The sequence below is a fragment of the Labrus mixtus genome, chromosome 8 (assembly GCF_963584025.1).
Source record: "Labrus mixtus chromosome 8, fLabMix1.1, whole genome shotgun sequence".
Lineage (NCBI taxonomy): Eukaryota > Metazoa > Chordata > Actinopteri > Labriformes > Labridae > Labrus > Labrus mixtus.
In genome coordinates, this window is record NC_083619.1 from 24,972,953 (window position 1) to 24,994,993 (window position 22,041).

Genomic DNA, 22,041 nt, shown 5'->3' on the forward strand with positions numbered 1-22,041 from the left:
CCGTCAAGGTGCAACAACACACAACAGTAGGAATAAATGTCAGCGTGCAGCCATCCTGCCACCGGCGACTGACCCTATGACGTAAATGACCCTTCCTTTTTCTCTCCTCGTCCCTTTCAAACAAAAACCTCAATAAATCGTACCCGGGGAGGTTGATGAAACCGGGCCAGCCAGCGCCGACTCTTTCAGCCTCGGAGGGGAAAAGGCACCAGGAAATGTCACAGAACCCTTCAAACAACAACAGAAAGAAGCTCTCCCAGGCACACTGTCAAACAGTCGAGCGTGACACCTCCCATGTACAAGCCTGTGTGCCCCCCCCCCCCCTCCCTCCTCCCTCCTCCCTCCTGGCTGTGAAGATATCAACCTGAAAATAGCTCGGTGCAGCTGAACGCCGAGGCGTGATAAATAAATGACAATAATATTTAAATATTCAGAGCAGAATAAGAGAACAAGAAAAAAAAAAAGAAGGGAAACACACAGAGGATAAACTCCTTCTTCCTCGCCTCGCAAATCAAAACAGTTTGCCTTGAGGAAGTTTGACTACATTATCAAATTCTCCCTTCAAGGGACTCATCAAACATACAGTAGCCTGTGTAAGAGGCTGATAGTCGTCATGCCTCGGGCTGCCCGTGTGAATGAACAGAAGATAAGGGCATGTAGCTCATTAACTCAATTATATCGTTCACTTGTGCCGTCTGCCCGTGCATTACGCAAATGGGATCGAATTTGCGAGCGGATATGGAGTCATCTTCATTGACACCGAGGCCAAAGGAGAGTGATTGTACTGTAAATACACAGAGAGGAGGTTAGTCCATTCAGAGAGTTAGACCATGTGGGCCAGCAGAGCCTCACAGCAGAAGCTCTGTCTATAACTCTGTCCTTTAAAAAGAAAAAAGCCTGTCCATGCGTTGAAAAAAAAAAAAAAAAAAGAAGAGCCAGAACAATCACAATAGCACTCGACATGCTGCGGCACTCTCAGCAAGGAAAACGGGGAGGTCTGGCGTGTACTCCTTCAATCCTGCCCCGCTGTTTGCTTTTGATAGCAAAAGTCATAATGACATTCGAGTACTCACCAAGCTGAGAAATGAAGCAGCGACAGAAGGAGAGAAATGGAGATAGAGACGGGGGGGGGGGGGGGGGGGGGGGGGGGGGGGGGCGTGTGTGTGAGTGTGTGAGTGCATATGTAAGATGCTGTACGTGCTGGGGGTCGGGTGAGACACAAGTTGGTCGGGCGCCAGAGAGGAGCTGCTTTGAGAGGCAGCAGAGTTCCACCAAAAGTCTGTTAATAAAATGTGTGATTAATTTGCGCTGTGTCATGTTTTTTTTTTTTTTTTATTCTTCCCCCAGCCCCCTCCTTCCCTCTTCTCCCTCTCCTTCAGCGGAGAGGGCTTGAAGAGGAGTTTAATTACTCAGCACTTTGCTCACTGTGAAAATGAAACGTCCCTGGTTGGACACCACATTACCAAAAAGGAAAATCTATCTGTAAGCAGTTCGGAAAAAATGTTACATATCAAATGCTTACAGAAGTGGCCCCTTGTGTGGGGAATATACTGTATGTGTGTGTGTGTGCATTGGCTGGCCTGCTAAAAACAAAAAAAAAACACACACACTTCTGCATACACACAAATAGCACGGCGGGCTCACACACAATTTTTTCGCCTGACAGTCAACAGCTTGGCTCACAGGGGTATTTAAAGACTAGACGGCCTTCAAACCATGTTTGTGCGCTTCTGTTTGCACTTATGTGTGTGTGTCTTCGTGCATAAATATGTACAGAAGTGTTTTTCTTAAATTGCTTTTTGTGGGTCTGAGTGTGTGTGTGTGTGTGTGTGTGTGTGTGTGGCTTCCTCAGAATCTCTGAATGTGTGTCTATATGCATGTGCATACATACAGTCAAGGACTTGTGTTTACGTTGAACAAGAAGCATGGTTAAGTGTGTGTGAAGCCAGGTAGGCAGAGTGACAGCACTGGAGTGTGAGTGTGAGTGTGTGTGTGTGTGTGTGTGTGTGTGTGTGTGTGTGTGTGTGTGTGTGTGTGTGCAAAAACATTCTCAACGCTCAGCTGAGCAGAGTGTGAGAAAGCAAATTGAAGGCGAGTGAATCAAAGCGAGGCTGCGTATGTGTACGTGTGTTTGTGTGTTTATTTTGGAGCACTCTGGCAATGGTGTGTGTGTGTGTGTGTGTGTGTGTGTGTGTGTAGTAGATTCTCATGCAGGGATAAACAGCTTAGGGAAGGAGCATATTCTTTTCTAAGTAAATCTCATTAATTTTAATTAGCTGTATATTTAGCCCATACACCTGGATTGGATGTAATTCCGTTTGTATATATAGCGACTCGAGAGCAGAGCAGGTGAAATGACTCAGGTAGCGATTATATTGCCGAAGCCGCCTCACATTTGCATAATGTCCTGTTTTTTTTTATTGTGCCGCGTGGCTAAGGAGGATATCACAGGCAAATATGCATTCCCTTCATTTCCCCCATCGCATGCTCTGTGTAGCGCGCCATGCCGCGTCCTTCTTAAACATTCACCTTTTATTCTCTTGTGTGTTTCTCTTCCTCCCTGCGCTGTTTCTTTTTTTCATCATTATCATACGCACTTGTTTTTTTCCCTCTCTCCTCCTCCTCTGTTTCTCCTGCCCTCATGCTCCCTTACTGTATGGATGTCTCCTCTTCACGTGCATGCCTCTATTCTCTCTCCCTCTGTCTCCTCTCGCCCTCCCTCCTTTCTTGGGTAATCAGCTTATCCTATGTGTGTCCAAGCCTCTATGTCTGCGTTCCTCCTCTCTTTGTTTCCGATTCATTCAGCAGGGAGATTAGAGATGCCTATTTGGTGCCTTTGTCTTCAAACCGGCGCTGTAGCTCCCAGTTACGCAACCGCAGCGATTGGCCCGAACGTCGTCAAATGCAACATCCACTCATCATGTGCTCATCATACACGGATCAGTGTCAGGAATGAGAAAAATAAAAATAAAAAAAAAGGCAAGGCTGCATCTGTCCACGGGGCAGAGTGTGCGTTTGCATCCACTTGCATCACAGTGATTGACTGCTTGATTGATCGGCTGACCTTATTTAATGTTTGACAGGAAGGCGATGCATTCTCTGTATCGGTTGACGCTGGGAAAACATGCACACTTCACTCAATGAAAAACTCAAGGATAGCGTCATTTTCTGTGTTCATCAATAGATCGCTGCTTTTCGGATTCCTTAATGACTTTCATTCCTGCCGCTCAAGAAAAGAAACGTCAGGAGCAGCAGATCTCATGAAAAGAGGGACGATATCTACTGTCCCAAATAAATCTATTCACATGTGACAATGACAGCATTCAAACGATGATTCAACCTAACACCAGAAAAACGATGTGGTGTGCAGAGATACTGTAGAGTGCAGGGAAGATAACAGACTATTTACTCCACTTTCTGTTTAAACATTTAGCAGCCTGACCTCATTTACACCTTCGATTAAAATGCAAACGCCCGAAGTTAGAACTGGATGAGGGAAAAAAACAAAAAAAACATGCTAATTCAGTGAATAAATTGCACAATAGAATCTGAAAGATATCCGGTCCTTTCAACCACCTACAGAGTGATCATAACCTCAGCCAGAAGCGCAGAAGATTTTGTGTTAATTTCTTGCAAACAGTGCAGAGAAGTTTCAACTCGCTCCAAAAAAGTTTTTGCCATCCACTCCAGCTCCTCGGAAAAAAAAAAAGACACCTCCAGTATCTCACTCCATCCCCCAGCTAGCTCTCACTATTTTCCTCTTTCACAGCGTTTACAGTTTACTTGCAAACTGCAGCAAAAAAGCCACACGTCATCATTTTTTTGTTGCCTTCCAGGAAAGACACATAAAAGACGACCTTTTCCACTTCAATTGAAAGTAAATCCAGGCTGTATAGCATCAAATCTAACGATCCTACACCCGTCATGCTCGCTCTAGTTGACAAGCAACCTCCTACAACTACTTTCCCCGCTTTGCACAGGGCTTGTGAAACGTTCAATCAAATTACAGTGCAGCTATAAATGTGGAGGAAAACACATGAGACTAAATGCCAGGTACTGTATTAACACAAATGACATTCAAGTAATACAGACTGCATTTTAATAGCAGATGAATATGAGAGCCATGAGCATTCAAGCAGCGCGGTAAAGTGTCATTGTGAGGCATAAGGAGTGCAGCAGTGCAGGGGAAGCATAAAATGAACTCCACTGAGCAGTAGCTGTGTTACAATACAAAACCATCCGACTAGTCTGAATTCTAAATTTGGATATTTGCATGCGATGAACATGGAACAGAAACAATAAAAGAGAAGCAATATTCTAAACTGCTTCGAGTGCAATAATTGACTTTCATAACAACTTTGTCTTCGATTTCTTTTGGGTGCAGCTCAGACTATCAAAAAGTTTGCTGTATGTGCCAAAAAAAGGACACAGCCTGGAGGTCTCTGACAGTCTGGCTGCTGATCCACTCTGACACTGGATCAGCAGGAAAACAACAAGAGCCAGACTCTGCTTCAGTCTGAATTCAGTTTCATCACAAACGGAGAAGTTTACCGCACATTACATCCCTCAAACTTTCAACAATATTTACACCAAAGAGAGAGGAATTTAAACTGTCAGTGATACTTACAGTTAAACTGCTTGGTCATGAGTTGTTGAAGATTGCAATAATATGTAAATACATCATTTGTCGTTCATTACTTTTCCAGACTTAAACATCTCAAGGTTTCTTTGTAGATCTGCCATCAGAGTACAGGGAGTCATTTTTTTTAATGATTAGACACAAAGTTCCTTCCTTAATCAATATATTTGGTATTCAGGCAGTCATTTGGAAAAATTACTGGTTCTGACTGTTGTCGTGGATTTTTCTGTATTTAACAAAAGATCTCAAGTCAAACCGTTTGTCTTTGTGTATTTTATTGCACGAGTATAAAGGGCTTCTTTTGCAAAAGGGGGAAACTTATACAGGAGTGACAATAGCAGAATCCCGCTCGGGAGCGGTGACATCGAGACATTTACACCAGACTTCGCAAAGCAGGGCACTCTCATTGGTGGACTCACGTTGACGCGTCTTAATCTGCCTAGAGACTTGCCTATAATTATCTCATGACAGTTATGTTCGTGTGTGGTTTGTGTACGTGTTACTTTGGATTTTTCCACTGTGCAAGCAGAAATTCGTATGTGTTAAATGCATTTTTCCATTACACTGTTAAGTCCACTCAGATGTAGAAAACATTTAAATAAGAAATACAATGGATGGGGGCACTGGTAGCCAAGTGGTTAGCCGTTCGCCCCATGTACGAAAGTTATAGTCCTAGAAGCGCGCGTCCCAGGTTTGATTCTGTCCTGTGGCTCCGTTCCTGCATGTCATTGCCCACTCTCTCTCTCTCTCTCTCTCTCGCCCTGATTTCTGACTCTATCCACTGTCCTGTCATTCAGTAAAAAGCCCCAAAACAAACCTTTAAAAGAAAACAAACTACAGTGGATAATTTTGTTCTTTTTTTGTTGCCTACAATATGATTTCAAACCTTTAATAAAAAGAGAGTAAATCAACAGAAGAAGACTAATAACCAACAAAAATGTCCGTGTGTCTCTGCAGCTTTATTTATTCACTGTGACCATGGAAACAACAATGGGCGCAGCCATGAAGCTTTGGTTTCCACACAGACATAAGATAGTCTTTTTTTTAACAACATCACTGCGTAACAGGTGAATGATAAAACAAGCTTAATGTGTTGTTAAATTGAATAGTAGATATTGATTCAATGCTACAACATCACCACAAAAGTGAAATATTTTGCAGAGATTTTTTCACTTGTGGGAATTCTGTCAACGAGTGTCTGAAGTGCCAACCTGGAGATCCGCTGCACAACACCTTTTCTATCACCAGTTTTTTAATGGGGCAGAAGTATGTCCAGTGAACGGACGGTGATTTCCTCAGCAGAAATCACACCGGGGAGAATTCCCAAGACAGCTCAGAAGGTGAATTAAAATGGCTTTATGGTTGTGGTATCAGCGCTGCCGATCTCCCCCCACAGACACACTCCCCACCACCGGGCAAACTGATGGCATCATCAAAAAGAGGCAATAAACAAGAGCAACCTCTGCTCTTTCATTGGTGGAGCTCCTGTGCTCAGGGGGAAAACCCCTTAGCACTCAGACTCAATCAATAGAAATGCTGCGCTTTTACAGCCGTGCGCCCTGCATCTTCCGGCGCCCCGTCATTTCACACACACGGCGCGGTGAGCAGTGATGGCTTTAACAAAACAACACACCTTGCCAGGAAGCCCTTGGTTTGACCATCCATGCAACAATGACAGGGTGGGTGATTTTCTCCCCTCCCTGCAGCAATCAATTAAAACACCCATCAGAGGATTCCTGCAGGTAGTAAGAGAAAGGAGGGGGGGGGGGGGGGGGGGGGGGGGGTTTGGGGTGAGGGTGGTTGAGAGTGAGGGTCCTGATCAAAGGCAAAGCCAGCCGAGTGCAGAGCTACATTATCAGGACTCGTGTTGTCAGAAGAAGAGGTAATGTATTCCAAGGCTGGCATTGTTATTGTTGTTAGGTTTGTTTAATCTGCCGTGTCTTTGTGGAGTGATGATTTAAAGCTGACAACTCTGCAAATGCTGGTCCCCGTAATTTTTCTCTCAAGCCGGGAGTGATGTGTCTTTTAAGAGCACCTAAGAGGAAGCGGAGGCTGCTTCGCTTAAAATCTCAAGAGCACTTCTCCCTTTCAATTTTCCAAATGGCATTCGCCGTTATTATGATGCTAGCAGGCGAGATTGATCTGCTCTGATGTAATCTCGCGCAGCCTGAGCGAGAGGGGGCCTGGGTGGATGAGATCTGCCTCAGATTGATGAGGTCTAATGGAGTCTTGTTTTGGGTGCTCCTAATTCCTTTAAGATCCAACGATACCGGGGCGCCGCCTCATTTTTAATTCAGCTTAATTTAGTCACAAATTACTTATCAACACTTGTGCCTCGCTGAGCTGGGAGTTTCTCTTCCTGACGCTGACGCATGTGTGATGTTTCAGCACGTCTGAGGAGCCGTGTGAAGATGACATGAAGACGCAGCAATGTGCATAATGTGTGATGAGAACCCCTCCCCAGGGCTCGAGTGCTCCTGGTTGGAGCTTTGTTGGGGGTTTAATCAATCAGCCACAGCGCCTTAATTAATCGGCATGATGAACAGGAGAAATAATTGGTTTTCCGCCAGATGTGAATCTGTTGCAAACTAATGCCAGCCAATCAGGATCCAATTCATAATCGCAAAAAGTGATCTGGACGACAAAACACTTAAAAGGATCAAAGAAAAATAAACACGCCAGACACAATGGGAGTAATATGGCTTTGGATTTAAAATTCTAATAAGAGACAGTTGCTCGGAGCCCCTCTACATATTGACGCCGAGTGCGTCAAGATGCCTAATTGGATCTGTGTCAGAATATCATCAGTCTCATTGATTTAAATCTAGGATATGTGTTGAAATATGTCATTCTCTTTTATTCTTTTAAAAACCAGACATATTGCTAATTAATTGGCATGATCAGAATGTGGAGGATTAATTGGGCTCCTCCCCAGATGTTTTCCGAAATGAATCCGAAGCAAGCTAATGAGGGGTGTCTGCTTTTCTATTGAAGAAGCAGATGTCATTAACTGCAGCCCACATTGAAAACAATGCCCGACTCCAACAGGCCAGGTAACCAGTGGCTGAGACAAATGGGAAAAGCACTGGAGCCAGTAAATAGCCATGGTGGAGATTGGAAACCACTGGTTTAGCCAGCGGAGCCAAATAGAAAAATAGCTTAGGCCTCTTATTAATGTCACAGTGGCTAGGCGGTAATTCCCCCGGGCTCTGTGTACCTCGGCTTGTTAATGAGTCACTGCTTATCAGTCAGCCTTGTTAACAGGCGGAGGCCTCCCATCCAAACCGCCCACTGCTATTGTATGTTAGCCGTCCTGTGTATTAGCCAAATGTTCTCCCGTCTTGGCACACAGGAAGTCAACAGTAAACAACAGCAGCACACACAGGAAGTGGGCTTCGAGCCAGCGAGAAAGAGCCGGTCCAGTGGGGATGGAGCCCATTTTGTTGCAGGATAAAGTGAACCGCTGGCAGAGACAAACACATGCCAAGCCCTCCCGCCTGTAAATCTTAGCGAGCTAACGACTGGTCCACTCCGCTCCCGTCCTGTAATCCTTATTCATTATTGGTCTCAGCTGGAAACATCGGCGCTTCATTCACTCGTGCAGACAGGAGCAACTCGAGGAGGTAAACAAACTATTAGGCATGTCCCTTGCCACGATGCAAACCTTCTCCCGGGGTCCAGGATCAGGCCGCCGCGGAGCTAGGGTCCAGGTGGCTTGACGGGGAGGCCACTGCTCGCTATTCTACACGCTGTCTGACGAGAGCTCCAGCGTACAGGACCCTCCACAATCCACAGAAGCCCCGAGGTAACTGGGTCAGCAGTACAGAACCAGGGCACAGCCGGCCAATTGCATGCCTAATCTGTGCCCTTCTGAGAGGCACTTTCCATCCGCGGCGCATGGCTGCACATCCAGCTGTGGAAATGGATATGTCAAATGGCGCGCAATTAGTGTCTCCCCGATTCGTTCAGTCGCTCTAAGGAAGCCCGGCTTTTTTTTCTTAACCAGAAAATACAGGGGCTATGGCACTGTCCTCTCCCTGACTTTGACATACATTAAATGAAGATGTGTCAGTGGAAGTGGGAGAGTTTGGTGGTTGAAGGGAATTTAAACTGTCAAGACATGGTAATCAACCTTATAATTCACGGGGGGGGGGGGGGGGAGCTCTTCCTCTCTGTTTTATCTTTTTGAATGATGGAAAGAGACAACCTTTTCCCACGTGTTGTTAATTCACTGTGGACTCTTGAGTGTAGCAGTGATGGGCAGTTCTCCTACTCTGATGGCTCTCATGCTGCTGTGGCATTGATTTGCTGAGCTAATCGTTTTTTGTTTTTTTTCCCCCCTCCGATACAAAACATTGAATTATTTATGCTAAGTAGACCCTTCTGTTCCAGCACCTCTTAGCACGGAGATGTCCATTATGACGGCATTATCTGACTGCCTGCCCCGCCCTATATCTTATACTTTGTAGTTCTGCTGCTGTGTCACAACAACAATCAGACGGATCGCAGCAGATATTGAACCCGGCGCTCTGCACTTTACTCACATGTACCACTGCAGCTGAAACACCACAGCTTGGACACATTTCTCAAAGGTCTGGAAACTAAAGAACAGTGAAGAACAAATCGTTTTTCTCAACATTGTTTGGGTTGTTTTTTAAGGTCCAATAAGAGCTCCTAGCTGCGTAAAACATCCTTACTTTCCAGTGTTCAAGTCCAGAAATTGACTGTATTTTTTGCACCAGTGACACCAAATCAATTCCTCTACAACACTGATTAAAAAAGAATGTTGCATTGTTATTTTAGTTTTCACCTTCCTACGCAGCACAGGAATACAATTCAGATTTTTTTTTTTGACAAAAGTGTGTCTAATTGATTTCAGTGTAGAAATGTGATCAGTTTTGTTTCAGTGCCGTCGTTATGAGCAAGTAATTATGCTTTCATAGCAAAATATTAATGACCAAAAAGACCTTGAGTACTTGCACACTGGAATTGTGAAGCCAGCACTCCGTCCCCCCGCCTCCCTTCTCCTCTCAATTGCGCTCTCCTGACGTGTTTTCTCATCTCCAGAACGCCGTCAGACGTCCCGGGCTTAATTATTCCCCTTGACTGACATGATAATGTAAAACAGCGCTTAGGTGAAACCAAAGCAGGAATTGGTCATGCATGGTCAGGCCTCCTGCTAGGCACACCTTAATCAAAAGTGACGTGCGTCTGAATGCGAGCCAAAATCGTTTTCCAACCCCAAATAACGAACCACCGCTTGGGTTTCAATGACGAGCTACACGGCCGGGGGGTCAGCGGTCTGATGAGAGAGATTGATATTTCATCATCAGCGCCTCAATCTGTTTGCGCGTTTCTCATTTTCAGCAGCTTTCTGGACCTCGACGAGGGCCTCCATTTGCATTTGTTTAGCGGTGACCTCATCCCACGCGTCTTAGCACAGCGAGATGGTTTCTCACTTTTAACTGCTCTGACCACCGAGAGCTCCCGCTGGCAACCCTCCACTTCCCCACATTTCAACCACAAACGTGCAGAAAACACAGGGATGCATAATTCAACAGCAAGTAAAAGCAGCTGATGTGGATAAACCAAGTGGAAGTGGAGTAAACGCAGAGTGTGTGTGTGTGTGTGTGTGTGTGTGTGTGTGTGTGTGTGTGTGTGTGTGTGTGTGTGTGTGTGTGCATACACGTGTACATACTGTGTCCATGTTTGTGAATGCACTGTGCACTCAAAGATGTATTCAGATTGGTAAATGTGTGGGTGAGCACGAGTGCGGGCGGCCTCTGAGAATATATATTGCAAATGCAAATCAGGGAAGCGTCTATTAGGATCCTTCTCGCCTGCTAGATCGTCTTGCGGTTTCCTCGCCCAAACACTCAATGCAATTAAATCCTGAATGTAATGAGAAAATGCCAACAGGATTCTACCTGCGTCAATCAATTTTCTATGGATTGAGTGACAATCGTGATGCGCCATTCGCCATCGGCACAGTTTGCCCTCTAAAGGTTGAGTTACCGGCAAGCCAGTCACTTGAGTGTTATGTAATTGAGGGGGAAAAGCACGCTGAACAGTGTATTCCTGTTCACTCGGTTCACTCACAGCGGGGATGATATCATTACAAAGTGCTTCTCTCATCAAATCCTCTCCTTACCATCCACTTTCGGCGGCGCCCTGCTCATCACAGGTTGAGCTTCAACCATGATGCGTGTCATGAGTCTCTGAAGTATGCGAGTGTTAAAAGTGTGCGTGCTCCTGTTTTCGCTATTTGAGAAAGTGCGAGATGAAAACCGCTTCACTCCGGGTTTCATGAACCCCTGACACAGATATCTGCGCACACACACGTGTGTGTGTGTGGAGCACACATGCTGAGCAGGTGAGAGTTGAAAGAAAGAAGCGGGAGAGTGTGTGCTTGTTTTTTTGTACTTCTGTGTGCACAGAAGAAAAAAAAAAGGGAGTCATGGGACAATTGAGCTTACTCCAGCAAAGGGTCAGTAGTATTCATATTTGTGTGTGAAGTCCTGTGCCCACGTGCAAGTCACACACACATTCCTCAAAAACAACGGCAGGCATTCCTCTGGGGGTCCTGGGAGGTGGGAGTGTCCCATGTGCTTATTAACGCCTCTCTGATTCCCTTGTCAAAATACAGGAAACAACAAAAAAAAAAAAACAGCCTCATGTCAACAGATAAGGGGCACCGCCGGAGACAGAGAGAGAGGGTCGGCGAGGTCAGGGGGCCCCCGGGGAGAGTGGGCGAGATAGAAAAGAATAGGAAGCGGGAGGAGAGATAGAGATAAAGAAAGAAAGAAAGAGAGAGAGAGAGGTGCTTACCGTAGACATTGTTGCTGTGAACCGCAGCCGCGAATAGTACTGTCAATAAGCTGACACTCCATAATGCGGAGGGGGCTGATGGGAAGGCCATGGTCGGGCGCGCAGATCCGCCTGTCTCGCTGAATCCTCAGGAGGGGGGGGGGGGGGCAGAGGAGCTCTGGAGTGTCACCTGCAGGGAGAGAAGGAGGAGAGAGAGAGAGATGAGGGAAAACAAGCAGGGCAAGGAAGACTGGCCACTAATTGCGTCCCTTGCCATTGGTTGGCTGCTGCTGAATAAACGCTTGGCCCACCCGTTACTCACGCACTGCTCCATGGGTATTCATCGATCCGCTTGTGTCATACCATACTGAGAGAGACGATTGAGAGGGGAGAGGGAGAGGGAGGGGTGGTTATAGAGGCGAAGGTTGATGATGGTTGTTGTGGTGTATGGGTGGTATCGAGAGGAGAATAGTGAAGGGAAGAGGGGGGGTGTGTGTGTGGGGGGGGGGGGGGGGGGGGGGGTGGGGTCTCATCCAGCCCTAACAAGCTGTGCGCGGAGTGAAGGAAAGCGAGTGCGTTGGACAGCATCAACAAACTCGTGCTAATTAGAAACAACGCAGAGGAACGTTCCCCTCAGTTGGTCGTGGAGAAAAAAACAAAAGATGAAGAAGAGAGAGAGAGAGAGAGAGAGAGAGAAAGAGAGAGAGGGGCGCACCTGTCGCCCACTGAGAATACTCGGTGCGCTTTGCACATTACTGGACACGGACAGCCGTGCATGTGAGCTGCTTAGGCACTCGTCTTCTCTCTCTCTCTCTTTATCTTTGTCACACACACCTCTCTACATCTCTCTCTCTCTCTCTCTCTCTCTCTCTCACGCACAATTCTTAAAATAGCCCGAGCCGAGGTGAGCGCTCGGTCCATCTGCGAAACGCTCCCCTTTTTCTTTTTTTTTCTTCTTTTTTCTTCTTTTTTTATTGTCAACGAAAGAGAAAGAGCGACGCTGCCGGAGTGTTGCCTGCGGGACGGGCGGGTTGGTTTGCAAGGGCGGGGATAGAGGGGGAGGGGGGCGCATGGGATGGGGATGTGGATGCAAAGGGATTGAGAGGGGAGGGGAGGGGAGGGGTATAGTGTGTTTATTGTTGCTCCAGCCCCCTTTTTTTTTTTTCCCTGTTGAGTGATGGCGAGAAATGAAAACAAAACTAGAACAAGTGCATCCGTTGAGGGGGGGGGGGGGGGGGGGGACTCTGGGCGTGGATTTTGACAGAAGTTGCTGTCACGTTCAGAGTGAGAATAGTAGTACTGATTCTGATGATAATAATAATAATAAATAAATAAATAAAGAGCGACCATTGCTGCGACGGAGCACCGGAGCCTGCTCTCTCTCTCTCTCTCTGTGTAACACCTGCTCCTCCTGCACTTGCTGGAAAGATCTGGTGCTGATGGGATGAGATTTAGAGACTGGCGAGGGGTTGGCTGCTGCACTCTAGTTGCCTAGTTTGTGATGGTTTGTTTTGTGAAGAGCGATAAAGCCACAAGAGCGAAGAAGAAGAAGAAGAAGAAGAAGTCGGGCACATAGAGCAGGCAGTCCGACAACAAAACGCATTTTTCAGAGTAAATTATAGAACACGCAGGGATTATACAGCTCTCTCTCTCTCTCTCTGTGTCCCTCTCTGGGCAGGCATAACGGATTACAAACACACGCACGCATATGCACACACACTCTCACACACACACACACACACACACACACACACACACACACACACACACACACATTCACACACAACCAGCCACCTACCTATACCCAGAGTGCGCACACAGACACATTCCTGGAGACGGAAAAGCGTCAGCACTGACAGGTGTCTCCTCCTGTCCGCCCTACAGGCTACAGCCGGACAATAATGCAAACTGCAAAGCAATGCACAGTAGTAACTACACACACACACACACACACACACACACCGTGATATTCCGCCTCCGGAGTCCGGTTTTTACTGGCGCTGGTCTCCAATAAGGTCCCCAATAAGGTCCCTCCTTTGATGCGCAGCAGTCGCTTGTCCGGAGCTTCCTCTTCAAATCGGCTTTTATCGACTTTTTTCTTTTTTTATATCTCCTTCTTCTGTCTGCTGACTCTTTGTTTTTCCTTGCCTTTTTCTTCCCCTCTCTCTCTTTCTCTTCTGTACTCTCTGTGTTTATCTCTCCCCTCGCTCGCTCTCTACGGCTGCCGTTCACTGCAGCAAAAAACAGTCTGTCTGAAAGACGAGAGGGAGGGGAGGGGACAAGGGAGGGGAGGGGGAGGGAGGGAGAGGGAGGGAGGGAGGGAGGGGATTTTAATACGATTTGGCCCGTACCATCGGGATAACAGGGCCAGAGCATGGGGCCTATACTGGCAGGGAGCAACATGAAGGAGATGGAGGAGATACACACAAGTGTGATCTCACCATACCGGGAAGAAAAAAAAAAGAATCACCATAATGTTCCCATAATGCCCCACGGTGCGTCCACACTGACCTTATCGGGCTTTTCTATTATCATCTCCTGTAACACATAGACCTACTGTAGGATCCACTGACTTTATCCTCAGTGTTGATACTGAGTAGGTCTTCTATCTTTCTTACATTTTCACAAGTTTTGGTCGGAATATCTCCTGAGATGAAGCAGCAGAAATCCTCCAAGAGTCTGACTGTCACAGCTCTTAAATAAATTCTCTTATCATTGGATATTAAGGAGCCATTACTCCTATCTCACAGATACGAGCTGCTGATCCCGCAGGCCCTGATCATTTGCAAAATGGCAAAGATGAGTCCTTGCTTTGAGGAGTTGTGCAGACTTTTTTTTTTCTCTCTGCGTCCCTACAACAGGCTTCCTCTTTTAGCTCTTGTACTGTGGCTTTATCTCGTATTAAGCCTAGATTTGTTTAATGCTTACATAACGTCGACATCTCTGTGTTTATACGGCCTGGAAAGTCTGTTTTGCATGCTTGTAAACTTTATCAGAGAGTCGATACAGTTCTGACGTTTCATGCATCAAGCCCATTTGGGAACCAGGATCCAAGGGACGGAGGGAGGGAGGGGAGGGAGGGAGGAGGGAGGGGTTGTTCAACTTGCCAGAGAGGATTAAGGATTAGTTTTTTACTGGCGGATTAGGTCTGTGTGTGGGGAGGCATGATGGGGTTAAACGTGGATGGCGGCAGCAGCACACGACAGCTCCAATCAGTGAGTGGTCGTGATGGCGACAGAGGGAGGGGGGGGTGAGTTTTTTTTTTTTTGGGGGGGGGGGGGAATACAAAATAATAAATAAAAAAGAAAACATCACAACAACGGGAGCCGGGAGGTGTTATAGGAGTGGAGGAGTGTTTGAGAGATCTTCAAGCAAGCAGCTGCTTTTCCACATTGTAAACAGAAACAACTAGAGCTTGCTTTGGGGCTTCCGTGAATGGGATAATGTCGTTTTTTCATTTTTTTTTTTTTTTTCCAAAAGCACTAAGTGAAGTCCACCTTCAGGGGTCCTTGAAAGTCCAGAAACTCTGCTTTCACTAAATTAAAAATACATAATGACAATCCTTATTCCCCACATTGTAGTTAAGAGTCTACAATTCAATACGAAATCTGCATACAGCAGTGTTAAGACGACAGCATTTCATGGCCCTCATGTTCAAAGTGAAGAGGAGTCTTCATCTCTCCCTCAGTCTCTTACTCAAATGGGAGACTAAGCAGCATCTGGCGTCATTAAACACTTGTTATGAGGACGGGAAAAGAGCTTTAAATGTTCTGTTGTTGTCGCTGCGTTGGAAAAAAAGCTTTAGCTCTGGACAGCCCCAGGTGCTGAAACCCGTATGTGTGTGTGTGTGTGTGTGTGTGTGTGTGTGTGTCCACTGACTTTCACACGACGGTGCTCCTCCACGCGGCGCTGTGTCGTCCTGCGGTGCCGTGCTATACGTCATGACCCGAGCTCTGCGCGTGCAGCCTGGACAGTAAATAGGCTGGTAAATGAAGCTCGCGCTGTGCTGCCACACCGGAGCTGCAGGTTTCAGGCTTTTTTTTTTCTTTTCTTTTTTTGCCCGTTTCGAATCTGCATTTTAAAAGCAGTGACCTTTTGCGAGTTGAAAAAGGCTCAATGTGAAATCTCTGTAACAATTCGGTCCAGATGCACAGTGTGATGGACTGCACAAATAAACACATCGCTGGAAGTCACTATCTGTCTATCTATCCATCTATCTAACTGTCATCCATTCCGCCACCTATCCGTCATCTTTGCAGAAGGAGCAGATTTTGTCAGATTCATCCTAGCTGCTAAAGCAATATAACACCACTCTATTTTCTATTATCCAAAAAGCCACAACTCATTGTAGCACATCTCTGCCGGGACTCGAACCCGGAGCCTCTGGATTAGAAGTCCAGCGCGCTATTCCATTGCGCCACAGAGACTGTGACACGTTTTTTTCGATCAAAAGCGGGTTTAAACTCCCCCCTCCCAGCCCTGTTGCAGCAGCAGCATCCTCACCATCCTCCCTCAGCATCAGGACCGCAGCTCTATGGAAAAAATACACGACCGGCCGGTAGGGGGTGCTGCCGCCGCGGAATCACATGGTCTATTTATACCCACATGGAGATTTTCCATCCCCCCCCATTGCTTCCACACAGGTTATCTCGACAATACATCATCATATCGGTGATGTTATCAGAGCAAAGCCAGAGGATGGGACTCCTTACATTGTGAATGTAACAGTAACAACGAGGCAAAGTGTTCAGTCTTTGAGGGAGTGGCACCAGTGAACAGCCCATGTTTTTATTATAAACTCTGTTTGCTCTTCTCTAAAACAGACAACAATTTCTTCAGGGTTTTGTGTGAGCAAATTATAAATAAATCTACTCCTATAGTCTGCAGAATTTGAGCAATTTTCTTGTCATTCACAATCGATTAAGTGCTTTCTGATGATGGATCTGCAGCTCAGAAGCCTCCAAATCATCTCAATGCACGCAGCTTAAAAAGTCTCTTAGAGAGATGCATTCTCAAGTGTTATGAAAGAACAATTATTCTGCTAAATATAGACCTTTCTGTCCTGTTACTGAGCTGCGATGCTAGTGAGGCGAACACAACACAAAGAAAAGATTTCAATCACCTTTCGAGGTTTATAAGCGGCGACAGTTATTGTAGATTGCCGGCTGTACCCTTTATAAGCAATATGTTTGATCACATGTACTCACAAATAAATTCTATCAACACCAAAAGTGGAAAGAAATGCAATTTGACAAGCCTTTTCCCTTTGAGCCACGGGTAACAAATTGCTAAACCAATTCTGCTGGAGCTAACTTGACTAAGTGGTCATGTTGTTTCTCTCAGTGTGACTGAAATTGATCTGAACGGACGCATTCTCAAACCAGGTGGTAGAAAGCCGAGTGTGTGCAGCCCCCTCCCCAGAATGTTTACCGTTGCTCTTTCTTCCCCTCACTGTGTGTGCACTTGTGACTGTTCCCTACATAAGTGAAGTTGCATCTGACATTACATCACGGCTTGCCTTTTTACTCACACTGCAGGACCAAAGCTGTTCAGGTGCAGTGTGTAGCTCCTCTGTGTCTCAGTGGGAGGTAAAGCCTGAGGCAGGCTGCCGGTGAGGAGCCTGTTCACATCCACAGCTTCCACCACTGGGCTGCCTCTCCGCATTTCAGCCACTCGCTTTCCTGACGCTAAAAAAAAAATGCATCTGAGCAGCTGCAGCCCCAGAATAGGTGAAATATGAATGACAGCCCTACGGTTAACAGCCACTCTTGACACTAACACACTTCCCTGTGCACATGAATTGACCTGCAGGCCCAACTGGTCAGGCTGGCAGTGAGTGAGCTCTAACGGCAAAGGAAGTGATTAATGAACATGATGTCACTGCAGGAGTAGACAAATTACATAAGGATGTAACATGTAGGACATGTCTAAAATTGGCTGCTGGTTGTTGTTCACACCGAGAACAAGTGTAAAATAAAGTGGGTCACATTAGCATGCACTTTGCACTCTCGCTGATTTGATGACCTCAAAGCTTTCCACAGTTTAATTAATTTCAAGGGACAAAACCTCACAACACGTTCTCGGCGTACATCGTAATAGAATCTTTTATTTATTATATTTTGATGAAACTGGGCCGGCAGTCGGGCCAGAACAGAACATATACACAGAACCCCCCAACAGTGCGACCAGTCCACATTCCCTTCAACCCCCTCCTCTCCTCTCCTCTCCTTTCTGCTCATCTCTGTTGGTGCTGTGCTCAGAGGCAAGTCAGGGCTATGGAGGCGAGGATGGACAGACCGATGACCGTGTAGCCGGTGCGGTAGACTTCTGGGATTCTGAAGCCTTTGCCGATGTCCCAACACTGTTTAAAAAAAATAACAAGAAACGAATAAGAGAGAGAAGAAAGTTAAGCATACGATTCACCACTGGCATGTAAATCTCACAAATTCCATTAATGTTTTTATAAAATCAGAAAAATGAGCCAAACTGCAAACATAACAAATACAGTCGTTTGATTTAAAATGAGGGAGTCCAGACATAACACCAAATACGCTCAAGGCAACAAACCACAACATAATGCAAATGTATTCTGATAAATGAACTCAACAACATTTCAAACTTTTATCAGTCAAATGATGAAGCCTTACCAAGTGGCGTATTCCGTTTAGGGTGTGGTACGATACAGGGAAGGCGAGGCCGAACTTGGCCAATCCGATGAGATAGGGGCCGACGGACAGAGAGTGAATCAAGTCCAGGTAGTGTGGGTAACTTCCCGGTAATACCAGTGCTGCCACAGCAAAGGCCGAGATAGCTAAACACAGACAGAAGTAATGAGACCAGAGGTGACTGTTTTGTACGATGCATGCCTTTCTGAGAGAAACACAAATAGGTGATGAATATAAACATTTCAAGGACCAACATGCTGCTGCCATTTGTCTTCCTGGATTAGTCACCATGTTTCCACCAGCCAGTTGTTTTTTAAAACCTCTAAAAGGCTCCGTTATAAGAAGACTATTTTCCCTGCTGTCTGAAAAATGAAGGCTAAACAATGGGTCTCTATTAAGCAGACCAGTCATTGCTATGCCTTTTAAAAATGAGCTGCACTCAGTGCTTCTGTCTAGCCTTTATTCCTGCCCTGTCTGGATGATTAAAAGGCCTAATGGGAGAGGAAACCAAAGTTTATTTCCTTGGAAATGCACAGAAAAGTGGATCGATGTAAACACCAAAAGGCAGGGCTGAATCAAAGCAAACAAGAAATGTGAATAGTACAACCTTCAAACTAAACATTAGATTATACCTTAATTTTAAATTGTATATGCAAAAACATATTGAAAGTAGCAGCAGGACATCCAAACATTACAATCAAAGTGTGATTAATTAATGTGCTGAGTAAGATTTACTCTCCCCAGGTGATTATTTTAGCTCCTATGCGGGAGCCAGAACGTTGATTCCAGACACTGTGCTGAGGCACATGTGATGTTTGGATGGAAAGAGGAGACTGTTTTAACGGGCAGATAAGGGTGCTGACCTTTATTGAACCCATTAACATATAAACAAACCCCCCCCCCCCCCCCCCCGCTTTTCCAACACAGTACATCAAGGTCAACAGTGCTGATGTACAATGAAACCCGAGGTAAATGAGTCCGAGCTGTTAGCGCTCCAGTGTTAGAGTTGATTTTCCCATGCGAAGGGTTGAATTCTATTGAACAACTTCGGTTTTGTAATGCCAGTAAATGCTCTTAGCAGCAATCAATAGCCATGGATTAAAATGGCCTGACGAGATTTTCAGGGTCAATCAAATGCTGACAGTGGCAGCAGAATAGCTTCACCTCGATGTTAGAATAATAACCAGGAAGACTCACAAATGCATGTTGTTTATTTTTTTTTAATCTGTATGGGATAATTTGGGTATTTAAAGGATTAAACTAACAAAAAAACAAGGAATATTTACTAGTATATCTACAGTTTTAGTCCACTTTACCTCCACTGAGTCCAACTCCAGTTCCTCTGAATGTGATGGACATCACCATGGGCACAGACCATCTGAGACACACACGCAAAAACACACACACACAAAAAAAAGCCAACAAACAAACGTTTAGTATAACGTCATAAATACAGTATGTGGTTCCAAAGCACAGGTAAACAAGTTGAGACTTCACTGCCTTTTACATTTCCATTTTTAAACCATTTTGTTTTAGGTAAAGCCATCACTGGCAAGTTGCATCACTGTAACATAATACAGACAAAAAAAAATGTTCTGTTTTTCAGCCTCAGGCGGCAATGATACATCAAAGAGGCTGGGACTCACAAAGCAAATGAGAAAAGAAGGAAACATAGATGAAAATTATGAGGCACATACTGAATCAAAAGGTTTTCTTTACTGCAGGATACAGGATCAAATAACTGCTTTACATGGAATTCGCTGGTTGTGGTGGCCAGTCCTGCTGTTTTATGAGCATCAGAAGAATGACACTGCGCGGTCTGGTATTCCACTTTCACTGTTAAATTTGCTAAGTCGAGTTTACAATCTGGAGTATTAATAGAGGGTTTTATTTCTCATCAAAATCACAGTGGTCTTTGTCTCTGCATGCTTGATTGTTTAAACATTACAGATCATGATATTTGCAGATGACAAATAGTCACAAAACAGGATTTGCAATGTCATGCCAAGAAACTCTAACATGTCATGCTGCTTATTTTTGCATGTTTATGCAAAAGGAGAGCTCATAAAAGTCCATTTATACGAATTGTTGAAGAAGAGTCAATCTGATACTAAATGCACCCTTCATCAGAGCAGAGGGAACTGGCCCCTGTGCATGCAGAGTGTTTGTCACCTGCCTGTAGACATGCACATAGAGAGCATTTTCCTGTTATGACCTGCACCTAGTAACAGTACTGGTTAACACTGTCGCTACATTTTTGGACAATTTGAGGAGCGATAATTCAGATTAATATTGACTGTAAGTAACTACAGATGCAGCACAAATCGCTGTGGGGTTGTGGGAGTCACAGGAAAAACAACACACTGAACTTTTGTTTCAAAAGGTTATGGTACTAATCACAAATATAATACATACTTTCAGACATTTGCAAAGATAAATACACATGAATATAGAAAAAAAGAATCATAATGTACGTTTTTTCCATTAGTTTGCATATCCATTTCTCTTGAAAATAAGAAACAGGCTGAACATGTATTACATAGAGTGTGACATTCAGTACATACTGGTAAATGGTGAGATGAGGAGACATGGGTCTGTTCAGTTTGGCATTTTTGGACCAAAACTTGTTCATCTCATCCTTAGCTGTGGTTCCCATTGGAGCAGCACTGTAGTGGAAATATTAATTACTTGGAGTGCAGAAGCTTTTAGTAGAAATACTGTATTACACCAAGGTTAAGTACATTTAGTCATCAATTCTATTTTCACATCAGTACACGATTTGAATCACTGTTCTTTATTCCGCTTTCTGTCGCAAAATCGTACACACACAACTCACTGTTTGTAGAGGACACTGTAGGTCGGTCTGGATATACAGACACCCTGACGGGCCAACGTCCTAGAGTCAAGAAACAAGAGACACAATTAACAAGCTAATGATATACCTTCAGCATCAGGTTTGCTAAAGGATCATTTTAGATGCAGGACTCTTCCAAAACTGTGGATAGTATTACAAAACATACTGTTTATGTACTTTACACGACAAAGGCAACCACTGGGTCGTATACAGACAGCACCTTTCTAATACAAGCATTAAAAATTCTAATTCTTCTACTCCCCACAACAGAGATCAAGTTTTAAGGAAAGTAGTGAAACCCAGCTGTCCTGCGCTCTTTCTGAATAGCCACAGTTCAGTAGGCAGTACGTACTATTCAGTAGGGAGTTTCAGTATACTGAACCCTCGTGGTCATTCAGTGTGCATATTTTGGGTCCACCTCAGTATACTGAACATTTCAGTATGGATACTAACTTCCGGGTTTCATGCAGTATGGATCAGATGCGTGCTTTCAGGAAATGAATTGTATTTTACCACCCACAATGCTGTGCAAAATTAAACGTAAATCGCCACGTCACATGCGACTCCAAATCAAAACAAACGAGCGTGGATTAATTTAATAAATTTTAATCTAGAGTTAAAGTCCCGACTGAAATCACTACTTTTAATTAACAGAAAATATAACAAATATCTGCATTATTATAAAACCTTTCCCCCTCTATTTAAATAATGATTTCACTATTTAAATGTCTTTATTGGTTTATTTTATATTCTGTATATTACTGTCTTTCATTTGTACTTTTCTTTATGTACTGTATGTGATTTAGTTATTTAATCTTTTACTTGATTTACATTGTGATATTGTTTTGTTTACCTGACTGTATATGCGTCCCTCTGCACCTTTAAGAAAAAGCTAAAGACCCAGCTCTTTATGAATACCTACTAACTTATTGATGATGATGATGGTAATGACGATTGTTTTTGTTTGATAACGATGACTTATAAGATGGTTTCTATACTGATTAGAGCTCTCAAGAACTGCCCTCAATGTCGTGCTTTGCCTCTGGTCACTTCCTGTCAGCACCTGTGTGTCCAAT

At 44.8% G+C, this 22,041-nt stretch overlaps 3 protein-coding genes and 1 non-coding gene across 6 annotated transcripts in view; 1 reads left to right on the plus strand and 3 right to left on the minus strand.

The window, feature by feature from the left end:
- Positions 1 to 13,694, minus strand: part of cadm3 (cell adhesion molecule 3) — a 114,070-nt gene extending 100,376 nt beyond the window's left edge. The window contains exons 1-2 of one of the 3 annotated variants that reach the window (XM_061045360.1): positions 13,409 to 13,694; positions 11,468 to 11,636 (exon numbers count right to left, since the gene is read on the minus strand). In XM_061045360.1, coding sequence (XP_060901343.1) covers positions 11,468 to 11,558 — 91 coding nt within the window. In that variant the 5' untranslated portion in view covers positions 11,559 to 11,636; positions 13,409 to 13,694. The remainder of the gene's footprint in view (positions 1 to 11,467; positions 11,637 to 13,408) is intronic. The other 2 variants (XM_061045361.1, XM_061045362.1) reach the window with 2 other exon arrangements.
- The window catches only part of LOC132979516 (uncharacterized), a 358,936-nt gene that overhangs the window by 243,528 nt on the left and 93,367 nt on the right, over positions 1 to 22,041 (plus strand). The gene's annotated exons all lie outside the window — the stretch shown is intronic.
- On the minus strand, positions 15,800 to 15,873 carry trnar-ucu (transfer RNA arginine (anticodon UCU)). The gene has a single exon. It is a non-coding gene; the product is annotated as a tRNA-Arg (tRNA).
- The window catches only part of sdhc (succinate dehydrogenase complex, subunit C, integral membrane protein), a 5,617-nt gene continuing 1,108 nt past the window's right edge, over positions 17,533 to 22,041 (minus strand). The window contains exons 2-6 of the mRNA XM_061045363.1: positions 20,948 to 21,007; positions 20,676 to 20,777; positions 19,428 to 19,489; positions 18,094 to 18,257; positions 17,533 to 17,807 (exon numbers count right to left, since the gene is read on the minus strand). Of these exons, the coding sequence (XP_060901346.1) occupies positions 17,703 to 17,807; positions 18,094 to 18,257; positions 19,428 to 19,489; positions 20,676 to 20,777; positions 20,948 to 21,007 (493 nt within the window). The 3' untranslated portion in view covers positions 17,533 to 17,702. The remainder of the gene's footprint in view (positions 17,808 to 18,093; positions 18,258 to 19,427; positions 19,490 to 20,675; positions 20,778 to 20,947; positions 21,008 to 22,041) is intronic.